The 22244-nt window shown below is 41.6% G+C and overlaps 2 protein-coding genes across 2 annotated transcripts; one reads left to right on the top strand and one right to left on the bottom strand.

Annotated features, from left to right (window-relative positions):
• Positions 1–18746, bottom strand: ift122 (intraflagellar transport 122 homolog (Chlamydomonas)). The gene is made up of 29 exons (XM_046397394.1): positions 18562–18746; positions 17652–17718; positions 17482–17566; positions 17315–17393; positions 17145–17221; positions 16941–17007; positions 16706–16852; positions 15849–15924; positions 14741–14932; positions 14208–14346; positions 13526–13728; positions 12569–12706; positions 12162–12326; positions 11743–11940; positions 11446–11586; positions 11063–11116; positions 10223–10384; positions 9167–9333; positions 7708–7879; positions 6199–6301; positions 4447–4587; positions 4234–4331; positions 3019–3119; positions 1708–1873; positions 1443–1560; positions 1224–1352; positions 535–611; positions 248–412; positions 1–93 (listed from the first exon to the last, which is right to left on the bottom strand). Exons 1-29 carry the CDS (start codon positions 18603–18605, stop codon positions 7–9), a joined length of 3558 nt encoding a protein of 1185 aa, XP_046253350.1. The 5' UTR covers positions 18606–18746; the 3' UTR covers positions 1–6.
• On the top strand, positions 18722–22237 carry mbd4 (methyl-CpG binding domain protein 4). The gene is made up of 8 exons (XM_046397402.1): positions 18722–18862; positions 19017–19347; positions 19456–20174; positions 20897–20962; positions 21101–21235; positions 21348–21497; positions 21763–21866; positions 21971–22237. Exons 2-8 carry the CDS (start codon positions 19172–19174, stop codon positions 22043–22045), a joined length of 1425 nt encoding a protein of 474 aa, XP_046253358.1. The 5' UTR covers positions 18722–18862; positions 19017–19171; the 3' UTR covers positions 22046–22237.
• Positions 22238–22244: the final 7 nt, after the last annotated feature.

Below are 22244 nucleotides of genomic sequence, written 5' to 3'. Positions count from 1 at the left end.
AGTAGATCAGTTTGGCTCATCGATGGGTCTGCGACAGTAAGGACAGCAGTTGTGCTGAAGCACCAGGAGCTCATAATCCTCACTGTGAAACATCTGCAAGGAAATACAAAGACAGAGACATTAAAACAGGCCAGAAAAAACAGAGCTGAAATGTACGCTTTAAAAAAAAAAAAACAAGCAACAGAAGGGTCACAGTGTCTGTGAAAGAAACACAACACATGGCTAATGTGTCTTATAAATGCTGTACCTTGAAGCAGGTGGGGCACATGGTGATGCTCACATCAGGCAGCAGGGAGCGGAAGTATTCCCATTTGAGCGGCCTGGGCCAGCGCTTGATCAGGACGTCCCTCCTGCTCATTGAGCGAAGCACCAAGCGACTCACCTTGACTGGGACAAAGTTTGAGCCCCCCTGCTGTTTGGACACACGCACGAACACATCCACATTTTATTATGGACCCCATCCTTTCACCCTCTCCAGCTGGGTTGGCCAGTTGGAGGAATATTAATCACCTCATCTCTTCTGTCATTTCTTACCTCAAAACTCATTTTGGCTGTAAATGGGTCTTCCTCTGTATCATCCAAACCATCATCCATCCGCAAAGCCTGCATCTCTGATTGGTGTTAATTAAGAACAAACAGCTCACACAATGCACACATTTCACCCATTTATAACATTCTACATGCAATGCATGTTTTCTGATAATACACATTTTCAAAACAGAAAATTCCTTATGATATTATCCCTCTGGGACTATTCTGTGTGTGCTTAAAATGCCAATCAGGCGTGCCTGTCAGTCACATCACGGCTCTGGAGGAACAGAGCAGACCTCAGTGCCCTTGAGTGTCTGCCGGCTAATGCAGGTTAATCCCTGCACTAGGGCTGTGGCTACGGCTCTCGGAGGGTTAGTGTCATTAAGATGAGACAGGAGAGCCTTGCTAACCCTATTAGCTCAAGAGCTAAGATGACTTAGCTCTGACAGCTTACCCACCAGCGCAGAATCGAGGCCAACGCAGTCTAAACAGCTTCTTAGAACTGTCACAAGGTGGAGGGGAGTCACGTGCTCCATTTTGGAGAGATGTGGAGTGTGTTAGGACAGGGATACAGAGTCTCAGGACCATCAGACTGAGGGATTAATAATTCATTCAAAGCATGTTAATCCTATGCCATTCTGTGTGTGGGTGTGTGTATGTGCAGTTACACTGCATAGATGACCAAAGGATACCACCGTTGTCCATATCCTGCCAGCGTGGGTACTTTTGATCTGTGTGAGGAACTTCTAGGTCAATCAGAGACACAGCCTCTTCATCACTGATGTCCTCCTCCAGGTAGAACTGCACCAGAGGCAACACCTCTGTATACAACGAGATATGCTACATTAACAACACAAATGGAGTCCTCTCTGTGCAAATTACTGCAGGCAATCTGTCTGTGTGTCACTGACCATATGATGAAGCTGAGTAGATGAAAGGCTGTCTGCAGTTGATGCACACACTCCCCTGGTTATTCAGCAGGGGGTTATTGGTGGAGCAGCGGTAGCACATCATGCCCTCGATTAGGTCCTGCAGTTAACACATGGAGGTTTAGCACATACAGTCAGGAACACAGGGCAGGCATAACTCCACTAATATTCAGACAATATTTATGAAAAATGGTTCAGAATAATATAATTCAATATACCAGAGTGAACATCCAACTCTTAAACGCACCTCGCTGTCGTGAAAGGGTTTGGAGCGAATGGTGAGGCTGCCCAGCTCTATGGACTCCTGGAAGCGGGAGGGAATATGCAGCTCCTGGAGCTTCTCGTAGGAATACCTGGCAAGTTTATATGCGCCCAGTTTCCGACTCTGCTTGGCCAGTGCATATAAGGTGTTACTGACAATCAGGTGAAGGAAAAAACTAATGTAAGAGGAACAATTGACATTCTATTAGTATAGTTTCACCGGGATATTGTTTCTAGATTATTACTCAGAGTTATTTACTTCAATTTACACTTGTGGCACTTGGGTGTAAGGGTGCAATCCCTCATTTCTGAGTTAAACTACAGCCATGCTGAGCCAGCTAAGTGCCGTGAAAGTAATGCTTTGATAAGGGTGTTTGTGAGCTTGCGTGTGTGCATATACAGGGCTGTGTGGCCATTTTCGTGTTTGGGTTGAGGAAATTGCTGCTTATTTGTATGTATATGGAGATAAATTGTTAAGCGAGGAGCTCAGAGAGTGGCAATGAAAGGTCAACGAGTTGCAGCTGCAAAAATCTCTCCACTGGCACTCCTCCATCACCTACAACTTAACACTACTCCTCTTCTTCCTCCCCACTCAGCTACTCTCCAGCTCCTCCCACACATCCAGTTCTGTTCCACGGCTGAGACTGTTGATAAAATGCGCGTCCTCCTATTGTTCAACTTGTTTAGTGCAGCTTTTCTGCAACATTGGGTTTCATTGTTCAAACCAAGCCCAACGCAGCCAAGCTGAGTCTATAAATCTAAGTTCAAAGTTTTTGGAACACCTCAGTTTGGCCACAGAAGATCCCAGCTGCTCAGCCTGATTTCCTCCTCAAAGGCTGGGCTTTCCTTCCGCATACTCTCAGCCTCCACTGAGTGTGACCACATGGATTTGTCTGTGTGGCTGTGGGTGTGGGTGGGTTTTTGTGTATTTTTTCAAATTAAAGCACATTGTTTAGTGTGTTTATGTATGTACACGTATGCGCAAAGTTCAGCAATCAAAGCATTTGTTTAGATAACAGAGAATGTGCCTCTTGCTGGCATCGTTGCCTCCTCCCCATCATCACCCATTTCATTCCTCTCAGCAGCGGCATGCTTTCCGCAGTGGCGCCAGCTCTTCCGTTTTCTATATACTTCTATCTCTTTTCCAACACTTTATCATTACTGTCTCTGCCAGTCTTGATTTCAGATTGGCATGTTTGGTCTTGAGAGGTTTCCAGAAAAGAAGCCCCCCCCCCACAATACTTTATTCTAAAAATATTTGTATGATATCTTGTGCTTTCTCAAAATGGAAGGATACACTTTAGAAATGCCTGGTGGTATGTCCTTGGTGAGATTGTTCAGAAGGAATCTGCAGATGTTGAAGAGCGTCTCAGGCATGTGGGAACTAAAAGGCTCATCCTAAAGATATTAACAGCGAAAAAAAATGAAAGATGGAAGGCAAAGGGATTATAACATGAGATAAAGCTCTGATACAAATTTGCAGGTTTTACATATTTTTTCTTAAAGCTCCCGCTCTCCTACTCCCGCTTTTAGTCTTTTAATCTTTTAACCTGGTCTAAAAGCAGTCTACCCCTTCATAGTGCCTCATCCCACCTCACAGGGCTTTGGAAGGGGAAAGAAGAATTTGCTAAAGCAATCACTAACAGCACCTTATCCCAAAAGTTGATAGTTCAAATCTATAGTGCCTGCCTATGAGAGTTAAAGTGAGATATAGAGGGTTCCTGCTCTGGTCTGGATCACAGTGATGCCTCACTACAGCAGGGGTGTGACCGCAGCTGAGCAGAAAGCTAAAACAACAAACTGAGGACACTGACACAGGCCAGGTCACCAGTACACAGCTTGTTTGTAAGACTGGGGCTTGGATAAGGCCAGTGATTAGGTAGTCATCATGATCAATCAAGCAGCTGGTTGCCATTCAGGAAGTGAATAATTTTGACTGCTGCATAAAAGGCATATCTATCACTATGAGCAGTCATGTGCAGTACGTCCCTCTAAACATCCCTTGTCAGTCAACCTTTAAGTACAACAGAGAAGAAGAAAAGTCTTATAATGGTGGGTCCTGAGTAGTTCAAGCTGATTAAATTCCCCTTCAGTGGTCTCCACCTGAGGCTAACACCCTCAGCTCTGTTTTGTTCACTTTACCAAACAAGCTCTCTGCATATCTTAGTTTCTCCTTTACCCTGAGCCTCTCTTTTGGATTGACATAATCTTACAGAGCCAGACCTCCTTCTTGCCAAACTCACAGTGGTCTGAAGAAATTTGAGAGCAAAAGTTGATTAGAAAGTGGGCAGAAAAGCCAAGGAGCTGTCAGCATACTTCAAAAAAGACTATATTAAGAACACGAATGTGTTTGTATCCACACAGAAATCTAACCACATAGTGGGGACTGTTTCCAGGGTTTTCAATCTGACAGCCAATCATATGGCTGCCTCGTGATTTCTGGAGGCCTCTTCCCACTTTTGTCTGATCTGGCTATGAAGGATTAGGGTTGACAACAGTAGCATGTTCTCACCGTGTAGCGCTGAATGGAGCGATAGACATGGTAGAGCTCAGCAAGATGCTGAAAACGATCAAACTTTTTCAGCATTTCTTCCCGCTGGTCTTCACTTTCTGATTCAGGCAAACACAGACAACAAAGGGATTAGTACGAAATTATAAATGCATCAAGCTTTACAGTAAAAACAAACTGTGCTCCGCTCCAGCGCAAAGAAGATAGATATCTCACCTCTGGCGATGTCCAGACATTGCATAGACAGCATCCAGTAGTAGTACCCTGCATCGCTGAACCTGTTCTCCACCACTGCATTGTGGGTAAGCTGCTCCAGGACTTTCACGGCTTCGTTCTGTCGCCCTGCCTTGTGAAATGCTGAATGAAGAATGAAGGAAAGAAACAAATGTTGATGGATGGATTATCATGTGGCTTGTCTAGTCTTGAGGCAATTCTGAATTTTAAGTGTCAATCCAACACTTCCTCCTTTATTTATATTTTTATTTATTTATTTATCTAAATAAGTAGCGCAACCTAGCAGACACACACACACATTTGTACTTAACAGAAACAATACAAAGTTTTCCTAATTTTTACATGTAAATAACAAGTCTTTTCCAAACAGTGAAGTTTCTCCTCCATATTAAACACCAAAGCACTTCCACTTTAAAGCCCTAATAAACATGAGCTCTATTCTTCATGTTCCTATCAGAGGGTAATTAGAAGCAGCTTTAGGGAGGTGACCCCACCAGTGACCCTGCCCCTGCAACCACAGCGGGGTTCAGGATATATTAGTGGTAAATATTAATCAGTCTACCTTAAAGGATAAAAACCACATTCAGCTGTTGTTGGTTAAGGTTAGGAGGGAGCACACACCCTTTTCCCCTAACAGAAACACAAAACACAAGCTGAGTATAACGGTGGTTCTCAACATTTTCTGGTCAAAGGTCAAGTTTATTCTCCCAAATAAACAAATACACTTCGCCATACGCTATGATGGTGAAGATAACAAAGTCTTTAGGGCAAGTGTAATCTCAGAAACCGACGTGTTTGTTCTATGTGTATAGCAGAAATCAGGTCAATCCAGTATATGGCATAATATTTATGTAACTTTGTGAAAAATTGCTGTTTTACAGATGGTGGATTCCCTTCATCAATAAATCAAAAGACTTTAGAGGGATCCAGTTTGCAAGGATTTGAATGAATAAGACTTACAAACAAGGCAAATGTTAAAAGATATCTTCAAAGACATGGGAAAAGTGAAAAATGAGAAAACAGTCAAGCAGCTTTTCCATGATGTTGCAAATGCTGCAGAACCACTAGAAAGTCTTGATGGAGGTTCAGAACCCCATTATGGAAAACAATTGAGCTGCATTGGAAGCTCCCCACATATGTTCCCAACCAATTCAGTTTAGTGTTAACCACTTCTAAAGCTGCAACTGATAAGTACCAGTGCGGTGGACAGGGGGCAAGCCAGAATCTTAGACTCAATTACAATCACTGGTAACATAATACTGCGTCACTGCCTGACATAAAATACACATGATCAGCAAAATACATGACCATAAGCAAGCTTCAATACAATCAGGCCTGTTCAGTCATGTCGAGACAGGCAGAGGAAGATTATGCAGAAGAGGAAATATGCCTGCTGAGATCATAATTATAAATCTATGAGCTGATTATAACTATGGTTACAGTTGGTAATCATCATCAGAGCCGCTTGTAGTACTGGTGATTAGAGGCATGCATGCATGTCATTCAGTTAACAGGCAGCCCAGCTCTGTTCTGCTCTACCCCAGCGAAAAGGATCATGTTTTACAGTGGATACAGAGAATCTTAAGGAAGTAGTGAAAAATGTCTGCATCCAGAGCTGGCCAGGCTTTATCACTTCCATATGTAAACATTGGCTGCGGATGTAGACTTTAATGTTCACTGAAATAATCCTGGAAACTTGAAGGCCGTGTAGGCCTGGTGGTGATGCAAACTCACCTTTTTGTGCCTCTTCAAAGCGGTCGTTCTCAGCCAACCACTGGGCATAAGGCACGAAGATGTCATTTTTGAACTGGGGGTGCTTCTCCACCAGTGAGAAGGCCTGACAAATGGACAGGTGAAAGCAGCAAAGAGAGAAGTAAAACAGTATATGTGACTCTGTGACATGAGAATGCATGAACACCATGAACACAAGTTCCACCGAATATAAAGAGACGAGTATAAGGTTGCCCTGGGTAATTATGGATGAACCGCAGTTGATTAGGGACATATAAATGGCCACACATTATTCAGAAAAACATACATTATTTCCTATCAAAATATTTCTACAACATTATTAATTAGCTGGGAACAAAGAAAAGTGTATGAGCTAAGTATGATTTCACACTCAATTAGAACTACAACTGCAGCTCTTACCCTTTTTGAATGGCAGGCTATAAAGAGCAGTTGTAGTGCCCTGTGGACATATATTTGCCTGTCATCGTGACTGATTAATCTAAATGTCTTGTGGCAAAACATGAGCCAAGAAACACAACACCAGCCATATCATACAGTAAAAGAGAGAAAGGAGGTGTGTGCTTGTGTGTGTGTGTGTGTGTCCCAGGCCTGTGATCCCAAAGACATTTAAAGAAATACTTTGTTTTAGAAAAGAGCGGGTGTAGTGAATAGCATCCATATGGCCCATACTCAAACTCTAGTCTGTGCTTTGTAATGTCTTGATGTCCACCTCCCTGGGTGAAGCACATAAAGCATAACAGTTCTCTAAACCCCTGAACCCCACCCCCCTCTTTCCGCTCTTTCTTATTCCTCTCTGACGATCAAATAAATATCCAGGAAGTCTTCTTCAGACACTACAACAGAAATGTGTGATCATGATTTGATGTTCTGTTTTTGGCTCTTCTGTTTTCAGCATGCAAATTGCCGACATTCATCTCTGTAATGCCTTTAACTCGATTAAAGACTAGAGATGCATTAAAGAAACGCAATATTTTCTTCTTGTCTGAGTAGCATGATCCACCCCGATGGAGGAATTTGATTGGAAACAGAAAGGAGCTTTAAGCTGATATGGTTTCAGCGCAGTACAGTGTTTTCTGCATCTCACTCTCTCTCACTCAATCATCGTGTGGGCATGGTTTCAGAGAAATCCAAAGCTGGATGATTAGCTCTGCAGTGTGTGTGTGTGTGTGTGTGTGTGTGTGTGTGTGTGTGTGTGTGTGTGTGTGTGTATGGTTTAAGTCAGTGTGTGAGGGAATTAAACAGATGCATTGTCTTATTGTTTGCTTTCACCTGTGGTTACTTTAACAAATACAATATACTTTTCTAAAGATTCCTGCAAAAACTGAGCAAGACATGAACATCAAGTGGTTTACAATACTGATTCCTGAATACCAGTTTATTTAGTAGAGTCCTAGGTGGCGCACATTATATTTATGCAACTGTCTCAGGAGACTATATATAAGGCATGATGAGTGGAGCAGGTGTGCCTCCTGTGTGAAAAATGTGTCAGACCTCTTCCCAGTGCCTTGTTTCCACATGCAGCTGCACAAGAGCCTGCAAGTCTCCCATCTTGGAATAAGTCTCCGAGGCATAGCCATGGTGCTTCAGCTTCGTGAAGTAGAACGCACATTTTGCCAGCGGTTCGCGCTCGGCCTTGTCCAACTTGCGGGCAATGTCAATCAGCCTGGATGAGGGCGAGAGAGGAATGAGTGTACACAGAGAGGGGAAGTGCAGATAAATGCTTGCACAGGGGTCCGTTGCATCAAGCTATGCTCGTGACACCAAAAAGAATTTGAACCAGTCGGGTTCACTAGCTGAATCAGATTCAGGTTAAAGAGTCCTGACTCTGCCCTGTTCAGCTGTAGCATTAACCAACTGACTGACTGTTAGCGCTACAGGAGGCGTACAGCATGCAGCCAGTAGGTCAGATGGAGAGTCAGTGGGGAATTCTGATACAACCACCAGACACAGGCTTATCAGTTTGCCTGCTTTACACAACAAACACTCACACCCCACATTCCCACTACACACATATGAGTGAAAGCCAATTATAAGATGGTATCTAATAAAATACATGGGGAATGACTATCAGTCAAATATACCTTATAATACTCATCCTCCAAACACATGTTGTGGATTATTGTCTTGTGAAATTTAGTTTTCTAAGTTTGTATCTGGTGTGATTTATCAAGAAAAAAGTTTAGCAACCAAGTCAAAAAATCTTTAAATTACTTTAAAATACTCTTTCAATCTCATTTAAATATCTAGAAATCTAGAAATATGGAACTATTTTTGATTTCAAAACTTTCAAAAATCCCTGAAAAGAGAATTTCTTTTCCACAATAACTTTCCCCCTTTAGCAGATAAATGAGAAAACAATCTTTGAGTATCAAAGTATCATCTTTGAGTATTCTGCTCAGTGAGGGTCAAGCATAAGAAAAGTAACAATAAGACAAATTTGTGACTGGAAGCATCAAATCAGGAGTCAACAGTGGTTATGATGGGTTAGTTGGTCAAGTGTGTATGTGTATCCGCTTCAGCCCTGGACTTCAGGGTTTGAATGTCCATCACGTTTTAAATCTGACTCTTTCTGTATTAAACTGGTGTAACTCTCCTACAAAATGATTGTCATTCCTCTAATATTAAGATATTCAGTTCATTTCTAGAACCCTGTGAAGTAAAAGAGTAAAAGAGAACAGGTTCCTCCACTGAGAGTTAAACTACGACATTTTAGACTGAGAAAGCAGAGTGTTCTAACCAAATGAACTTGGCGCTACTGTCTTGTGCTTGTGTTATCAACTAGAAAATGTGTGTATTATCTATATTCAAAGAAGCTGTATTATGAACGTCATAGACAGACATAGATTTGGGAAATTCATGCACATAGGTCTAAAAAGACAGTTTAGATAAGGTTAAACAGGACAGTTAAACAGTTTATCATAAGACTGATCATACAGTGACTGCCACCTACATGTCTGCCCAGCCGTGTTCCCCTATTATGTCTATGGCTTTTAGATGTTCTCCTGCGGACAGGTACATCTCAGCTGCTGCCCGTGGCTCCTTGCTGCTCTTAGCCCAGTCTGCCTGCTTAGTCATCAGGATCCGAGAGCTCTTAGGATCTGTAGATCCGACAAAATCCTGCGGCAAAGACACACAGTTGCAATCATACTAAGACAAGATAAGACAAGACAACTTTATTTGTATAGCCTATTTTTACAAGCAGTTTGTCTCAAAGGGCTTTACTAACATACCAATGGCATTTTTTCAACTAGGATTCTGATACTAATCTGGAAGGAGAGTAAGAACTGTCCAGTTCAGACAGCCAGAATCATGTGGGTCAAGGCCGAGACAGGAGGAAGAGAGTCACACAAACAGCAGGCGGCTAGAGGGCCTTCCCCTCCGGTGTCCATCCTACCTTAAACAAACAGCATGTAGCACCAGATGGCCACACAACCACATAAATATACAGCAGCCACATCAAACACACACACACAATTTGATACACACACACACAAATATACACAGACAAGTCATGGCTGTGTCATCTGCTCCAGCAATGTGAATGTAATGCTGATGTTCAAAGTGCCCCCCTACATGTAAACATAATAAAGCAAGAATTTGCCTCAACTCCAACTGACCTTCTCATCAAAGTATTCATGTAAAAACAGATGCTCGTCTTATTTCTCTCCATTTGTGCCCCCATTTATGACTGCATCTATGTGTGTAAGTTACCCTTGCGTTAGACAGGGATATGTGTGCAAAAGCAAGGCGTGTATGTGTGTGTGCACTGATCAGATGATATATGTGGAGATTCTAGTGATATATGAGGAGATGAAAGACAGGCGGCAAAGGGGGGGGGGGCTGGTTGAACACAGTGCAGGGCCCCAACTTGGCATGACTGCACATGATGAAGAAAAACATATGTTCTACACCCTAAAAACATGCAACACTTTCCAGGTTGTTCTGTCTGTACTGATACAACAGTATGCTGTACATGTGTGTTTTTGTCAATAGACAATTTAATCACCTTGGCATATTCAAACATGCGCAGGTCAGTGTACATGCTCAGGGCTCTGGATTCGTGGCCAGTGCGTTTGTAAAGCTTGGCTGCCTCGTGGAATTTCCCCTGGTAGGCATAGACGTCTGCCAGGAACAGCTCATTGTCGTTCTCACCCCGCTTCTTCCTCTCCTGCAAATCAGTCAACACAAACACTGGCATTTGTGCAGAGATAAACACGCACATGAATGTACACACACTCACACAAAACTGTTATGCATGTGTGCGCATACACACACACACACACACATACACACAGAGTCAAACACCACAGAAGGCACTAAAAACTACTGGCCTGCTGAATGCATACAACCTCACATTTTAACTGACAGTACACTCTTATACCATCACTCATAATGAAAATGGAGAACAAGTACTATTTTTATAGGACAAAATAACATTTCTTTCATATGACTGTAAAAGTATAGCAGAAACTTTCTCCTGGCAATAGCCACTTCAGGAAAAAACTTTCTTCTGCTTCATGCATACTGTCAAGGTATGTGTGTGTGTTTTGCTGCGTGTATAGATTTGCTCAAATGTGTGCGTACTGAACAAGAGAGGGTCATTCAGGACACAGGTTCCACCCTTGTTCGACTGTATAGCATGTGAAATACAGCCCGGGGCAAAGCCTGGCAATTAAATGTATGACGACCATAATAATTGTGATTGGCTCAGTCTCTGTGGAGCCCTGGCGATGTCACATCTGATCGGAGCGAAAACCAGCAAACAGAAAAATATGTGAACTTGGCTTTACACAGCACTGAAAGTTTTTTTTTTCCCCCTTCCCCTTTCCCTAAGAGTAAGTATTACCTCAATACTGTTGATGAGCTCCAGGTAGCGCAGGTCTCTGATTCTAATGAAGGCCTGAAAATAGGAAAAGACAAGAAATAATTTACAGGATGGCCTCTAAAATACTGATGTTTTGTGTTTTCTTTTGTTGCAGAAGCTTCTTATAAACCCTCTCTCAAGGATTTAATTTTTACATTGCTTTGTGTTTACAGTCGGCTGCCTGAGTAATGTACATGTTGTTAACTGATGGTTACTAAGAGAGACTAAGAGAGAAGCTAATATACAAGCAATGTGCTGTCACCACATTTGGATGAGTTGCCGTTACGCGTTTAGAGTCCTGCCAAGATGAAACCAGTAAAACGAATGGGCCAATGATCAGGCCGATTTGTGTGTGTCTGACTGGCCTTCTTGGCGGTGTCAAAGTCAAGTCCCTCCAGGGCCTCTGTGGCTAAATCCCTCCAGTCGCTGTCTGTCACACCGAGGCAGGCGATCTGATAGGCCTCCTTATACATCTTCCTCTCCAAGTACTGGTACATGGGCGCTGACTGTGCAGAGCAACAACAACACTATCAAAACCCCCACGTGATACTGTATTTTCATCATATACTTATGAAGATCTGACAGGAAAGCAAGTATTTATTTGTTTTTGAAGTACAAACAAATGCTGTGATATTTAAGAAACACCGGCTGTTGGTACACACCTGAGGCACTTCCACGGCAGACATGGAATAAACATGGAGGCAGAAGATCTTTGAGCCGTTGTACCCAACCATGAAGCCTTGCATCTTCTGCTGGTGTACAGGAAAGTTGCTTGCCTTGATGTTAAGGTAGCCATTGCCAGAGAAGCACAGCATGTCCTCACACTGGGTGTTCCAGGCTACACTGTTAGCATTAGGTTCCTGCAAGGAAAGCAAAAGGGAGAAGGAAGGTGAAGGAGGGCAGCAGGGACATAAGGTCTAAAGGTGACTTTTGAACACAGACTGGGCACTACATGAGTAACATGTGTACCTGCAACCTAATGCAAATGAGTAAACAAACATGCACGTTTTATTACATCCCATTGCAAGTCTGAAATGTATTTTAAAATCAAAATAAAACCAAATCGGGTTCCTTCAATGACCTGAAAAAGCAGTTCTTTGCTGTTGATGTCGTAGACCAACAGAGTGTTGTGCTCGTCCACCACAGCCAGTTTATTACGGGAGGCACTCATGTCCAGACAGCGCACAGACGTTGACAGCTTCAGCAGTGTGATGGGAAAGGGGTTGTCAACAAATATCTTGAGGATCTACATCACAAAAACAATGACCAACAGAGCAAAGTCAAAATACAGCATCACTACTAATGCTGGTTGAATCCAGTTTTAAGAAATGTAAACACTGAGAAGAAATTATGTGGTGACTTGCAGTCCCATCCTCTCCTTCTTCAAGAAGAAAGCTGTTTCTCTGAAATTCTTGGACGGCTCTCTTTCAAGCATGAGCGCCATTTCTAAGGTTACTTAACACAGACGTATTTTCTCAAAATACTCACGCCTCCATTCTTTAACCCTACTAGTAGGCCCTCTCTGCCTGGTGGACCACCAATCACTTTGATGTAGCGAATTAGAGACTCCATCACCCACTCTTTTTCCCTGACACTGGTGAAGGACATGCACTGGAGCCTCTTCTCCTGCACAAAAAGAGAGTGGGAGAGCTGAGACCACAATTTCATATAGCACATGAAAGGCCAACTGGTTCATTATGACCAAATTATCCTGTTTTATGATGTTACGGTCTGGTATAACATAACCGTAAATCTTAGCACATTGTTCTTTTAAACACTTCAAATTGTGGCTTAACGTCAGAAAGTAATGCCATTAAAATAAACAATGATTTGATTTGACACAGACATACACAGCCCATATGGACACAGCCCATTTATATGGTCTAAAAGCTGTCTGAGGCATGACATACTAGCATGCCTGTAAGAGAGAGATCTGAAGTACCTCTGTCACACACAGACAGATTTAAAGGGAAGTAACCTTTGTGTTATGGCTGCTCCTCCCTACCAGCCTCTGTCAAACACATAGACAAGAAGCAGAGAGGAACCCCGAGGGACACCCACTGGTTCAACAGACTTTGATTCTTCCCTTTCATTCCACTGTCTTATTTTATCCAGTTTGAAGAGGGGTGAGAAGGGGAGGGAGACAGAGCCTGCAGAGCACATGCACAGCTGGAGTTTTTTGCAAAGTAGACAGAAACATCTGGAACACCAGCAATTTCATGACATTATCATTTTTTCTCTGGGCTGTTTGTGTTAGTACTAAATGATTAAATGCTAAATCATTCTTCTCCCATCATGCTAATAGTGCTCAAATGTCTCTATGGCCTCTTAATTGAAGAAAAACTGTTTGTTTCATTAAGTGAGGAAAGACCGAGAACACAAACAGACTCTGGTAGACACAAGCAAGAAATTATAAGTTGACTTTGTAATTCTATCTCCTCTGACCTGACACAGGATGATATTTTGAGAGCAGACCACCAACAAGTTGCATTCAAACTTCTTGCAAATTTTCTCTTTTATACGGTAGTGCATGTCTGACGAGTCATCTGAATAGAGCTCATAGATGAGGATCTTCTCGGGCAGCTGGATAGCAAGGCGGTTTCTGTAGATGGCGATCTTCTTCACCAGCTCACGACACTTGATCCTCACTGCAGAAAGAAGAAAATGAAGGGAGAGAGTGGACATGTTGGAAGCATGGGGAAAGCGTGCATACTGTTGAATAAGTCAGGAATGAATGTTACAGTCCCAGTCACGCTGTCATGCTGTTCTTCTCTGCAGGTGTAGAAAATGAAATACTCTATAAAAATGGGCTGAAACCTCACCTTTATAAAAGCAAATCCTTTTATATTAAGTTCGAAATGAGATATCTGACATATGAAAAATAGCAGGACTGTCTACCCTTACAAACCAGTAGTTGGATGACTACTGATAGGAAAGAAAGAATAGAACATAATCCTATAAAAATTATAAGTAATGTTTAAAATTTAGTTCACAAAATACTGCTATACCATTAATCATAGCACTAGCTGTGATGCTTCAAGTAACATGCAACCTATTAGAGAGCCATTATCTTACAGCAGGTCATCTACTATAAACTCAATATCCTGTTGCTAAACTAAAAGTGCACCTTTTTGTTCAGTGATGAGATGCTGGACAATGACATCAGTCATGCTGTCTCTATAAGCATAGCGATCCTTGTAGAGGCCATGAACTGTGCTGAAGATAAGTTGGTAGCAGGTGATGGTCCCATCTTGGCAGCCCAACACCTAGATAAGAGATAACAATGTAGCAGTACATCCTATTAACACCTCTAAGAAAAGACTGTGAGATGGGAATGTGTTGTTAAAGCATCTCCACAGTAGAACTGAGAGAATCCACCAGCAACCAATTCGCTCTTGTAAGCCTCATCACTTACAGTTAAATATGGTGAAAGGAAAAGCTGTTAAAGTGTTACTGTAAAATCAAATGATTTGTGTATTTGTGTAGCTGAAGAGGCGCTTTGCTACCAAATGAATGTATCGAAGGGAGACTGGCTTTCTGGTCTGAGCTTTAGCAGTGTTTTTCATTACATGTTCCTGCTTTTTTCAGTCAGTCACACAACATTATTTAAGAGTAGAGATAACTTCTCTAGACATATGGCTTCATAAGCTGTGGACCCACCACAAAGTTGGAGTCAGGTTTAACTCGGCACGTCCACACCCAGGCATTCTGCTCTCCAATGGTGCCTAGACGCACACCATCTTTAGTGTAAAGGGAGGTCTGTTTATCAGAGCCCCCCATGACTATATACTCGCCCTTGGAGAAATAGCTGACGCAACAAGGGTCATAGGTGAGAGTCCTGTCTTTTCCAATCTGAGAGAGACAAACAGAGAAGTGGACGTTAAACCAAGAATACAACAAGTATTTCCCATATTTATTGCTCAGGGGCATGAGCCAACATTTTCCGCAAACTGGGCTGATAGTCCACTCTACCACCCCTTTGAGCACTTAATGAAAAGATAAGAAAAAATTAAATAAAGTCTTTCTCTGGTTTAAAAAGCATGTATATATTTGTCCATTTACACAATGTAATATTAGTTCCCCAACTCTGTCTATCTGTTTCTCCTCACTCTGGAAAAAAAAAAATCTGTGACGATCCATACTTATTTTCTTTCATTGGGAACAATTCCTGGTATTGTAATCAAAACAGAATGTTCACTTAAATAGATAAATAGCCCGATGACAATATATAAGCCTAAGGCATAACAGCAGAGTAATGAACAAAGCATATTTGTCTATAATTACGGAGCTGCCCACAGGGAATTAAGGAGGAAGGAGGGACAGTGAGGGGGGCCATTAAAACATAGCAGGATCACTTCCAATGGACTGTTATGGTTTCAATAGACCCTGACAGTCTGATTACAACAGGAAACACAGCTCTTCAATTCAGTAAAGTGTTTCCAAGAGCATATATTTTGCAAAGACAGGCAGCCTCAAGTATTCTTGTTTTTTATTACTCTAGCAAGAGATAACACACGCAGTGAGATGGTAATGTTTACTGGTCTTCTGGTATTAACTATGCAAGGTAATGACACTGCCTGCAATGAGTCATCTAAATGCCATTTTAAAAAGCCTGAATTGGTAGTGGAAAATCTTTTGTTTTATTAGAACATACTGCATAAGTATGAGTCAGTATATGTACAATTCACAAATCACCATTTTGGTCATACTTTTACCATCTGATGATTTAGGATTCAGGACTTTTATTGCTTGGACCTGTGATATTCACCTGCTTTCCACTGAGCTGATAGAAGGACAGCTTCTGACCCCAATCTGCCACGGCTAGAATGTCATTGTGCTCATCCCTGTGAAAATACAACATAAATGACTTAAGAATTCCTATCAACATACTGAACTGACCAGAAATGAAATGCGACAACGGAAATCTTTCAGCCTTACTATATTTTGTCCTCAACTATTTTAATTGCATGTCATGACAGAGTCTTATTTATTTTATGACTGCCATATAGAACAAGCCTATCTATCCATCTAACCCCTGTCCTGAGATAAACTCATTCTGTCAAAGCATCTGTGAGCAAGACTCTATGTCCCTAGCAGCTCAAAAGAAGTTATTTCCTGGCTGCCCTAATGCCCTGACCTCCATGCGATGACCAAACATATTCCATGAAGCAACTCAATAATAATATATCTGATGCAACTTGACACTGTCTCCCATCACTGGCCGATTCTCCCTTGATCCTTCAAATTTTCATCTTCCTGTTTGCCTCTTTCTCTCAACAGTAGTCCTTGGCAGTGGCTACAGGTGAGCTCCTGCCTTGGGCATTGGCTGTAGTGAGAATCAAAATACAGAGACAGCTGATACCAGCCATCATAATCCTTCCCCGACAGAACAAGTTCCACCATACCATGTTTGACCACTGCCACCTGCTGGCCATACACAAGCAATTCACTTAAAATGCAATGCACTCTCATTTCTACATCATCATTTAAATTGTGGCAACATGTACAGACAGTGAATTAAATGTGTGTGGCAGAGCAATGTATTTAATTTAATAAATTGATGAAGATAAGATTTCATTCCGCTTTGTCTACAACCTTATGCTACATTAATTCAGAAAGACTCACTTAGAGGGGTTCCAGGCTATGGACCAGATAGGAGAGGAGGAACCTCCTGGACGCTCTATCTTGACCTTCTCCTCTCCATTCTTGTTCCGAATGCTCACCACTCCATTCATCATGCCAAGTGCTAGGTACTGGCCATCATTTGTCCACCTTCAATCAAAGAAAAACTTTCAACAGACATATCTCACATTAACGAGTGCCAGTGTTGCAGACAGTTAATACTACAAACTTCACTTACCCACAACATGTTATTTTGCTGCTCACTTTATGTTTGTTCACTGATTTTTGCTCTGGAGACCACAGACCTAAAAAAGTCAAATGGAAGTAAGATGTTCAGTGCTCCACAGGGGCAATCTCTCTTTTTAAAATATTTACAGATTTATAATATATTATGCACATGGTTTTAAAGTCAAGTATAGACTCAAATTCATTGTGTACTGACCAAAGTCACCAGAAGAACAGGAGGCTAGTTGGTGAGTGACAGGGTTGTAGGCAACACACTGGATAGAGTCATTGTGACTACAGATAAATACATGAAAAAAAGAGAGATGATGAGATACACAATGCAAAGGATAACTTAGTACTAAACTGATAAGTAAAAGTGAAACTTACGTGTATTTTAAAATACCCTCCAATTTAGAGGTCCAGATGATGATACTTTTGTCTGCTGACCCTGAGGCAAACCTTTTACCTGCGGAAGAATGCAGTAGTTAGTAAGATTGACACTGATGACTGATAGAAGGAAACTGTTGTGCACAAATGGAAAGTCAGTTGAATACCATCTTTAGCATAGGCCACACAGTACACTATGTCTTTGTGTCCTTTTAAAGGCTGGATAAGAGCTCCATCTGTTGTGTCATGAACCTGCAACAAAAATACAAAAAATTAAATTTCAAAATAATGCATGTATACTTTTGACATGTGCCTTGGCTAAACAGAAAAGCCTTACCAGGACACGAAGTCCTGCAGCAATGATGAGCTGGCTGCCATCCGGCTTGAAGGCAAGATCATAAACACTGTAAAAAGGGAATAATGGCAAAATGGTTCCTCAATTAATTGATTTTGTTTTTATTTGTAGTTCATCTTGTATGTCATTTTTAAGGTATGTAGATACAACAGTCGTGGGTTCCAGGTACTGCTTTTTTAACAGTTTCTTTCATAACTATAAACTCAATATAGCTGGATTTTGGAAAATTGATTAGCCTTAACAAGCAGTATGAAAAAAAAAAAGACAAAATCCACTTACTTGAATGATTGTTCCAGACTCAATAAGCAAAAAAGTAAAAGGTTGAAAGCTCTAGAAAACCAAGTCAAGTAAGTGGACGGAAAATGGGTTTAATCTTTACTATAGCTGTAGTTTTATCAATACGTCATTTTCAAAAGAAAAAAAGAATAACTAACGTTACAGGATTAATTAATGTAGCAAGAAAAATTCTAATTGTATATGCAAAAAAACTGGATATATTGTAGATTTATGGATGTAACGTTCTGGCTATATACCTTAATAGCTTCTTAAAACATTCACAGGAAGCAATGTGCAGCGATAACCAAGACCTTGGCCGTGTTGACGATAGTTAGCTAGCTTAACATCAACATTAGCTCCAACATAAACTTGCAAAAGAAAGGTGACATGTTAACAGACTGATGCTCAATCATCTGTTGTAAAATATACTCTCAGATTGAGCATCTCTGCCATTTATAAATTATATCTGAATCGTTGGGCTAATGCTAGCTTACGTAGCTAGCTAAAATAGCAGTTTACACAGTTTACATAGCAACCGCCGTTGCTAACCACCTAGCGTTACATCCCAGAATCGGGCCTGCGTTGACAGCGTTAACACAAACATATAGACTCTTACCATTGTTCACCAACTGTTTCCTTCCACGCTAGAACGGCTCTCATTTCCACCTTTTAGTAGCAAATAGGACTAATAGGCTTTTTATCAACAGGTTGGCTGCTTGTTTGGTCGGTTTTTCATACTAGGCTCCGTTTTCATGAATCGTTCTTACTGCGCAGACTCGGATATGCCCGCTACTTCCTGCGTGTGTATGTGTTCGCCGAGATTAGACTTCCCGCTCCGAAAGAGGTGTACTGATATCAGTAAGCGCATTTGTTCTGCACGTCTGTAAGGAAGGAATTCGAGGTTCACCAGTTTTCATGTATGTTGTATAAGCCTTTGCCTGTTATACTAAATTTTTTTGTGCTTTGTTGCTAATGTCAACATCTTCTGTTCAGCAAGATCCATAATGTATTATGTGATGATACTTAAGACTGTACAACGGAAGATGTGCTGTATGTTGTTGTAAATTCTAGGTAAAGATGACACAAACCAGTACTGATCGCTGACTTGGGAGTAAAAGGTCAACTGTTGGACAATGAGGTGAAGGTGATCAGCTGCTACATTGACTCCTACATTTCTGAGTCCACACCTGTCTAAATCGAGCTCAGGATCAACAACAACACACAAAATGCACTCTCCAAGCTGTGATATTCAGCAGGAGACTGGTGGAGACATAAATAGCCAAAGTCACAAGGACAAGAACGATTCGTGCCACACCTCTACAGTTCCCCCTGGCTGGATCAGAGAGGTGAAGCAGAGGAAAACAGGCAAAACAGCAGGCAAAATGGATGTGTACATTATAAGGTGACTCGTTGTTTTCTAATAATCCGCTCTGTATCATGCCTTGCATCATGACTTCAGTGCATTGCAGATTCAGTTAGATCAGCGTGATTGATTTTTCTATTGTTTAAGTCCCCAAGGGTTGAGGTTCCGGTCAAGAGCATCCCTGCATGCTTTCCTCCAAGAAAATGGAGAAGGGAACTTGGACATAAACCTTTTCAACTTCACTGCCTCCAGAGGTGATGATGTCATCACCCCTTCCCAAGTGAAACAGACAAGACGAAAGAAAAAACATGCAGATAAACAGCAGGTAGATGCAACAGAAATATTGCATCCACCTCCAAATAAATCTCTAAGAGCCTCTTCATTGCCGAGATGTACTAAAGACAATAAAGTAAAGATTTCAGAAGATACTAACCATTTTAACACTGACACTGTACCAGAAGAGATTCCACATGTACAAGAGGCACAAGCTGCACCTTCAACCACAGAGGATGATATGGCACTGCAGAGGAGCCCTCAGAGGGTCAGCAGAGGGGGTCTGCTGAGAGAGAAGCTACTCAGACTCACTCCTAGCAGTAACCAACAAAACAGCTTGATTGTTCACAAAGACAAGCAAGCAGTCTCGCAGCCTTCTGTGCCGACTCTGAATGTTGAACCTGCCACTGAGAGCGAGAACGAGGGTGAGGATGAACGAGGCAGGAAGGAGATACAGATTCACAGCAAAGGTGACAACAAGCCTAATTCTGAACTGGATGCTGTTGCTGACAGTCGCCTAGATGTGGAAGAGGAGGTGTTGTTACCTGAAATCACTGGTGGGAGCTGCACGCTAGTGAGAGATTCCCAGAATAGTAAGTATGATCTGCATTCTCCGACAGCTCAATAAAACATCAGGTAGTTTTCATGCAATAAAAGTCCATGCCCTTATTTTTAGTTATATTTTGATTTTGTAATTTCAACATACTACACGGTGCAGTACAATTTCAGTACAATTTAGGGTTTATCCATGTCCGTTTTTCTTAATCCAATTTTCATCCAATTTTGCCTTCTCATTTTCCAGTTATAATACAGAATCGATATGAAGAGATATGTCTGACAAAGCGGGAGGGGATCCATGTGCTGTCTGTGGCAGGATTAGGTTCACATAATACATGTGTATTATGTGTAGTGTACATCTTGAAGGCCACACATGCTTCGATATTTAATTCACTTTTGATGTGACCAATAAATGCATAAATAAATAAACATAAATCCATGCTGACTACGGGTAAGAGGCAGGGTTCAATTGCAGGGCTGGCACACAGAGACAGACAACCACACATGCATGCACACACACACACACACCTCGGGGCAATGTAGAGTCGCCAGTTAACCTAATGTGCATGTTTTTGAAATTGTGGGAGGAAGCTGGAGTACCCGGAGAAAACCCACGCAGACACAGGGAGAACATGCACCACCATGCCGCCCTAATTAATTTCTCCTTTGTTTGTAAGGTGTTGTTTGGTTTCATGGACAAAAAATATTAGACATCCTCTGATGAAGTGTTTTTGTTCTGTATTACTTGTTTGTCTAGAGTCCAAGAGTGTGGAAGACAAAAGGAAAACAAGCCCATATTTCAGCAGGAAGCCCCCCGGCGATGGTAACTTAAACATAGTTCATTTAATACAAGAACCAGAAAAAAATGTGTATATTTATATTTACATAAATCATACCTCAACATTTTTTAAATAAAGTTGTGTGTGCGCCTTAAAGAGACATGCATATTGTCTGTATATAGTCCTCAGCCCACCCAGGAGGAAGGTCTTCAAGAAGTGGACACCCCCTCGATCCCCTTACAGCCTTGTGCAGGAAACTCTTTTCCATGACCCCTGGAAGCTCCTGGTGGCCACAGTTTTTCTAAATAAGACCAGTGGTAAGATCCAGAATTTACATACACACTTTGCACTGTAATAGCATTGTATGAATTGGTACTCATGTCTACCATTTTTCCTATTACTTAAAAAACAAAAAAAAAAACATTCCAGGCAAGATGGCAATACCAGTCCTGTGGCAGTTCTTTGAGCGGTACCCCTCTGCAGAGGTGACCCGGGAGGCCGACTGGAAGCCCATGTCTGAACTTATGAAGCCGCTGGGCCTGTATGAGCTCAGAGCTAAAACACTCATCCGCTTCTCAGGTGCATGTGCTTGTCCAGTGCATGTGATGATTACAATATCCATTTGTGTGTACATGCAGAATATTTGTGCACAGTAATTTCAAAATTATTGCAGTGTTAACGTGTTGTAGGGCTGGCCAATCTGACAATTTTAGATGACTTTGAAAGGGTTCACAATTGCAATAATTAATGTCCTCTTAATTCTGTTTCCAAAACTTGACATAGCAAATATTGCCCCCCCCCCCCAAAAAAAAAATAAAACCATTGTAATCTGTTTTCTGTGTAGATGAATATCTGACTAAACAGTGGCGTTACCCCATTGAGCTACATGGCATTGGGAAGTATGGCAACGACTCCTACAGGATCTTCTGTGTGGGAGAATGGAGGCAGGTGAGTGTAATCCCAGCTCTTTTGCTTTCAGTGGATCACATTAGTTGTGTGATTATAATCAATGCCAAATCTGATATTTAATTTTTACATCTCTTATGTCAAAGGTGACACCTGAAGACCACAAGTTAAACAAATACCACGCCTGGCTGTGGGAGAACCATGAAAGACTTGGAATCTGAAACACAGAGTTTAAGGAACTGCAAGGAAGATTTGTTGTGGCGCAGTTATCTAACAATATTAGTATTATGATGAGCTTACAATGTTAAACCTGGATTTCTTTGCAATTATGCGGTGACTTTCTGAAGGTATAAGTGTTCTTCAGTAAGTTTTATTGAATGAATAATAAAATGTTTTAAATGGTTTAACTTGAATTGATTT

The sequence above is a fragment of the Scatophagus argus genome, chromosome 8 (assembly GCF_020382885.2).
Source record: "Scatophagus argus isolate fScaArg1 chromosome 8, fScaArg1.pri, whole genome shotgun sequence".
NCBI classification, from domain to species: Eukaryota; Metazoa; Chordata; class Actinopteri; family Scatophagidae; genus Scatophagus; species Scatophagus argus.
Note: the sequence above shows the minus strand (reverse complement) of the source record. Positions and strands in the feature narration are given on the sequence as shown.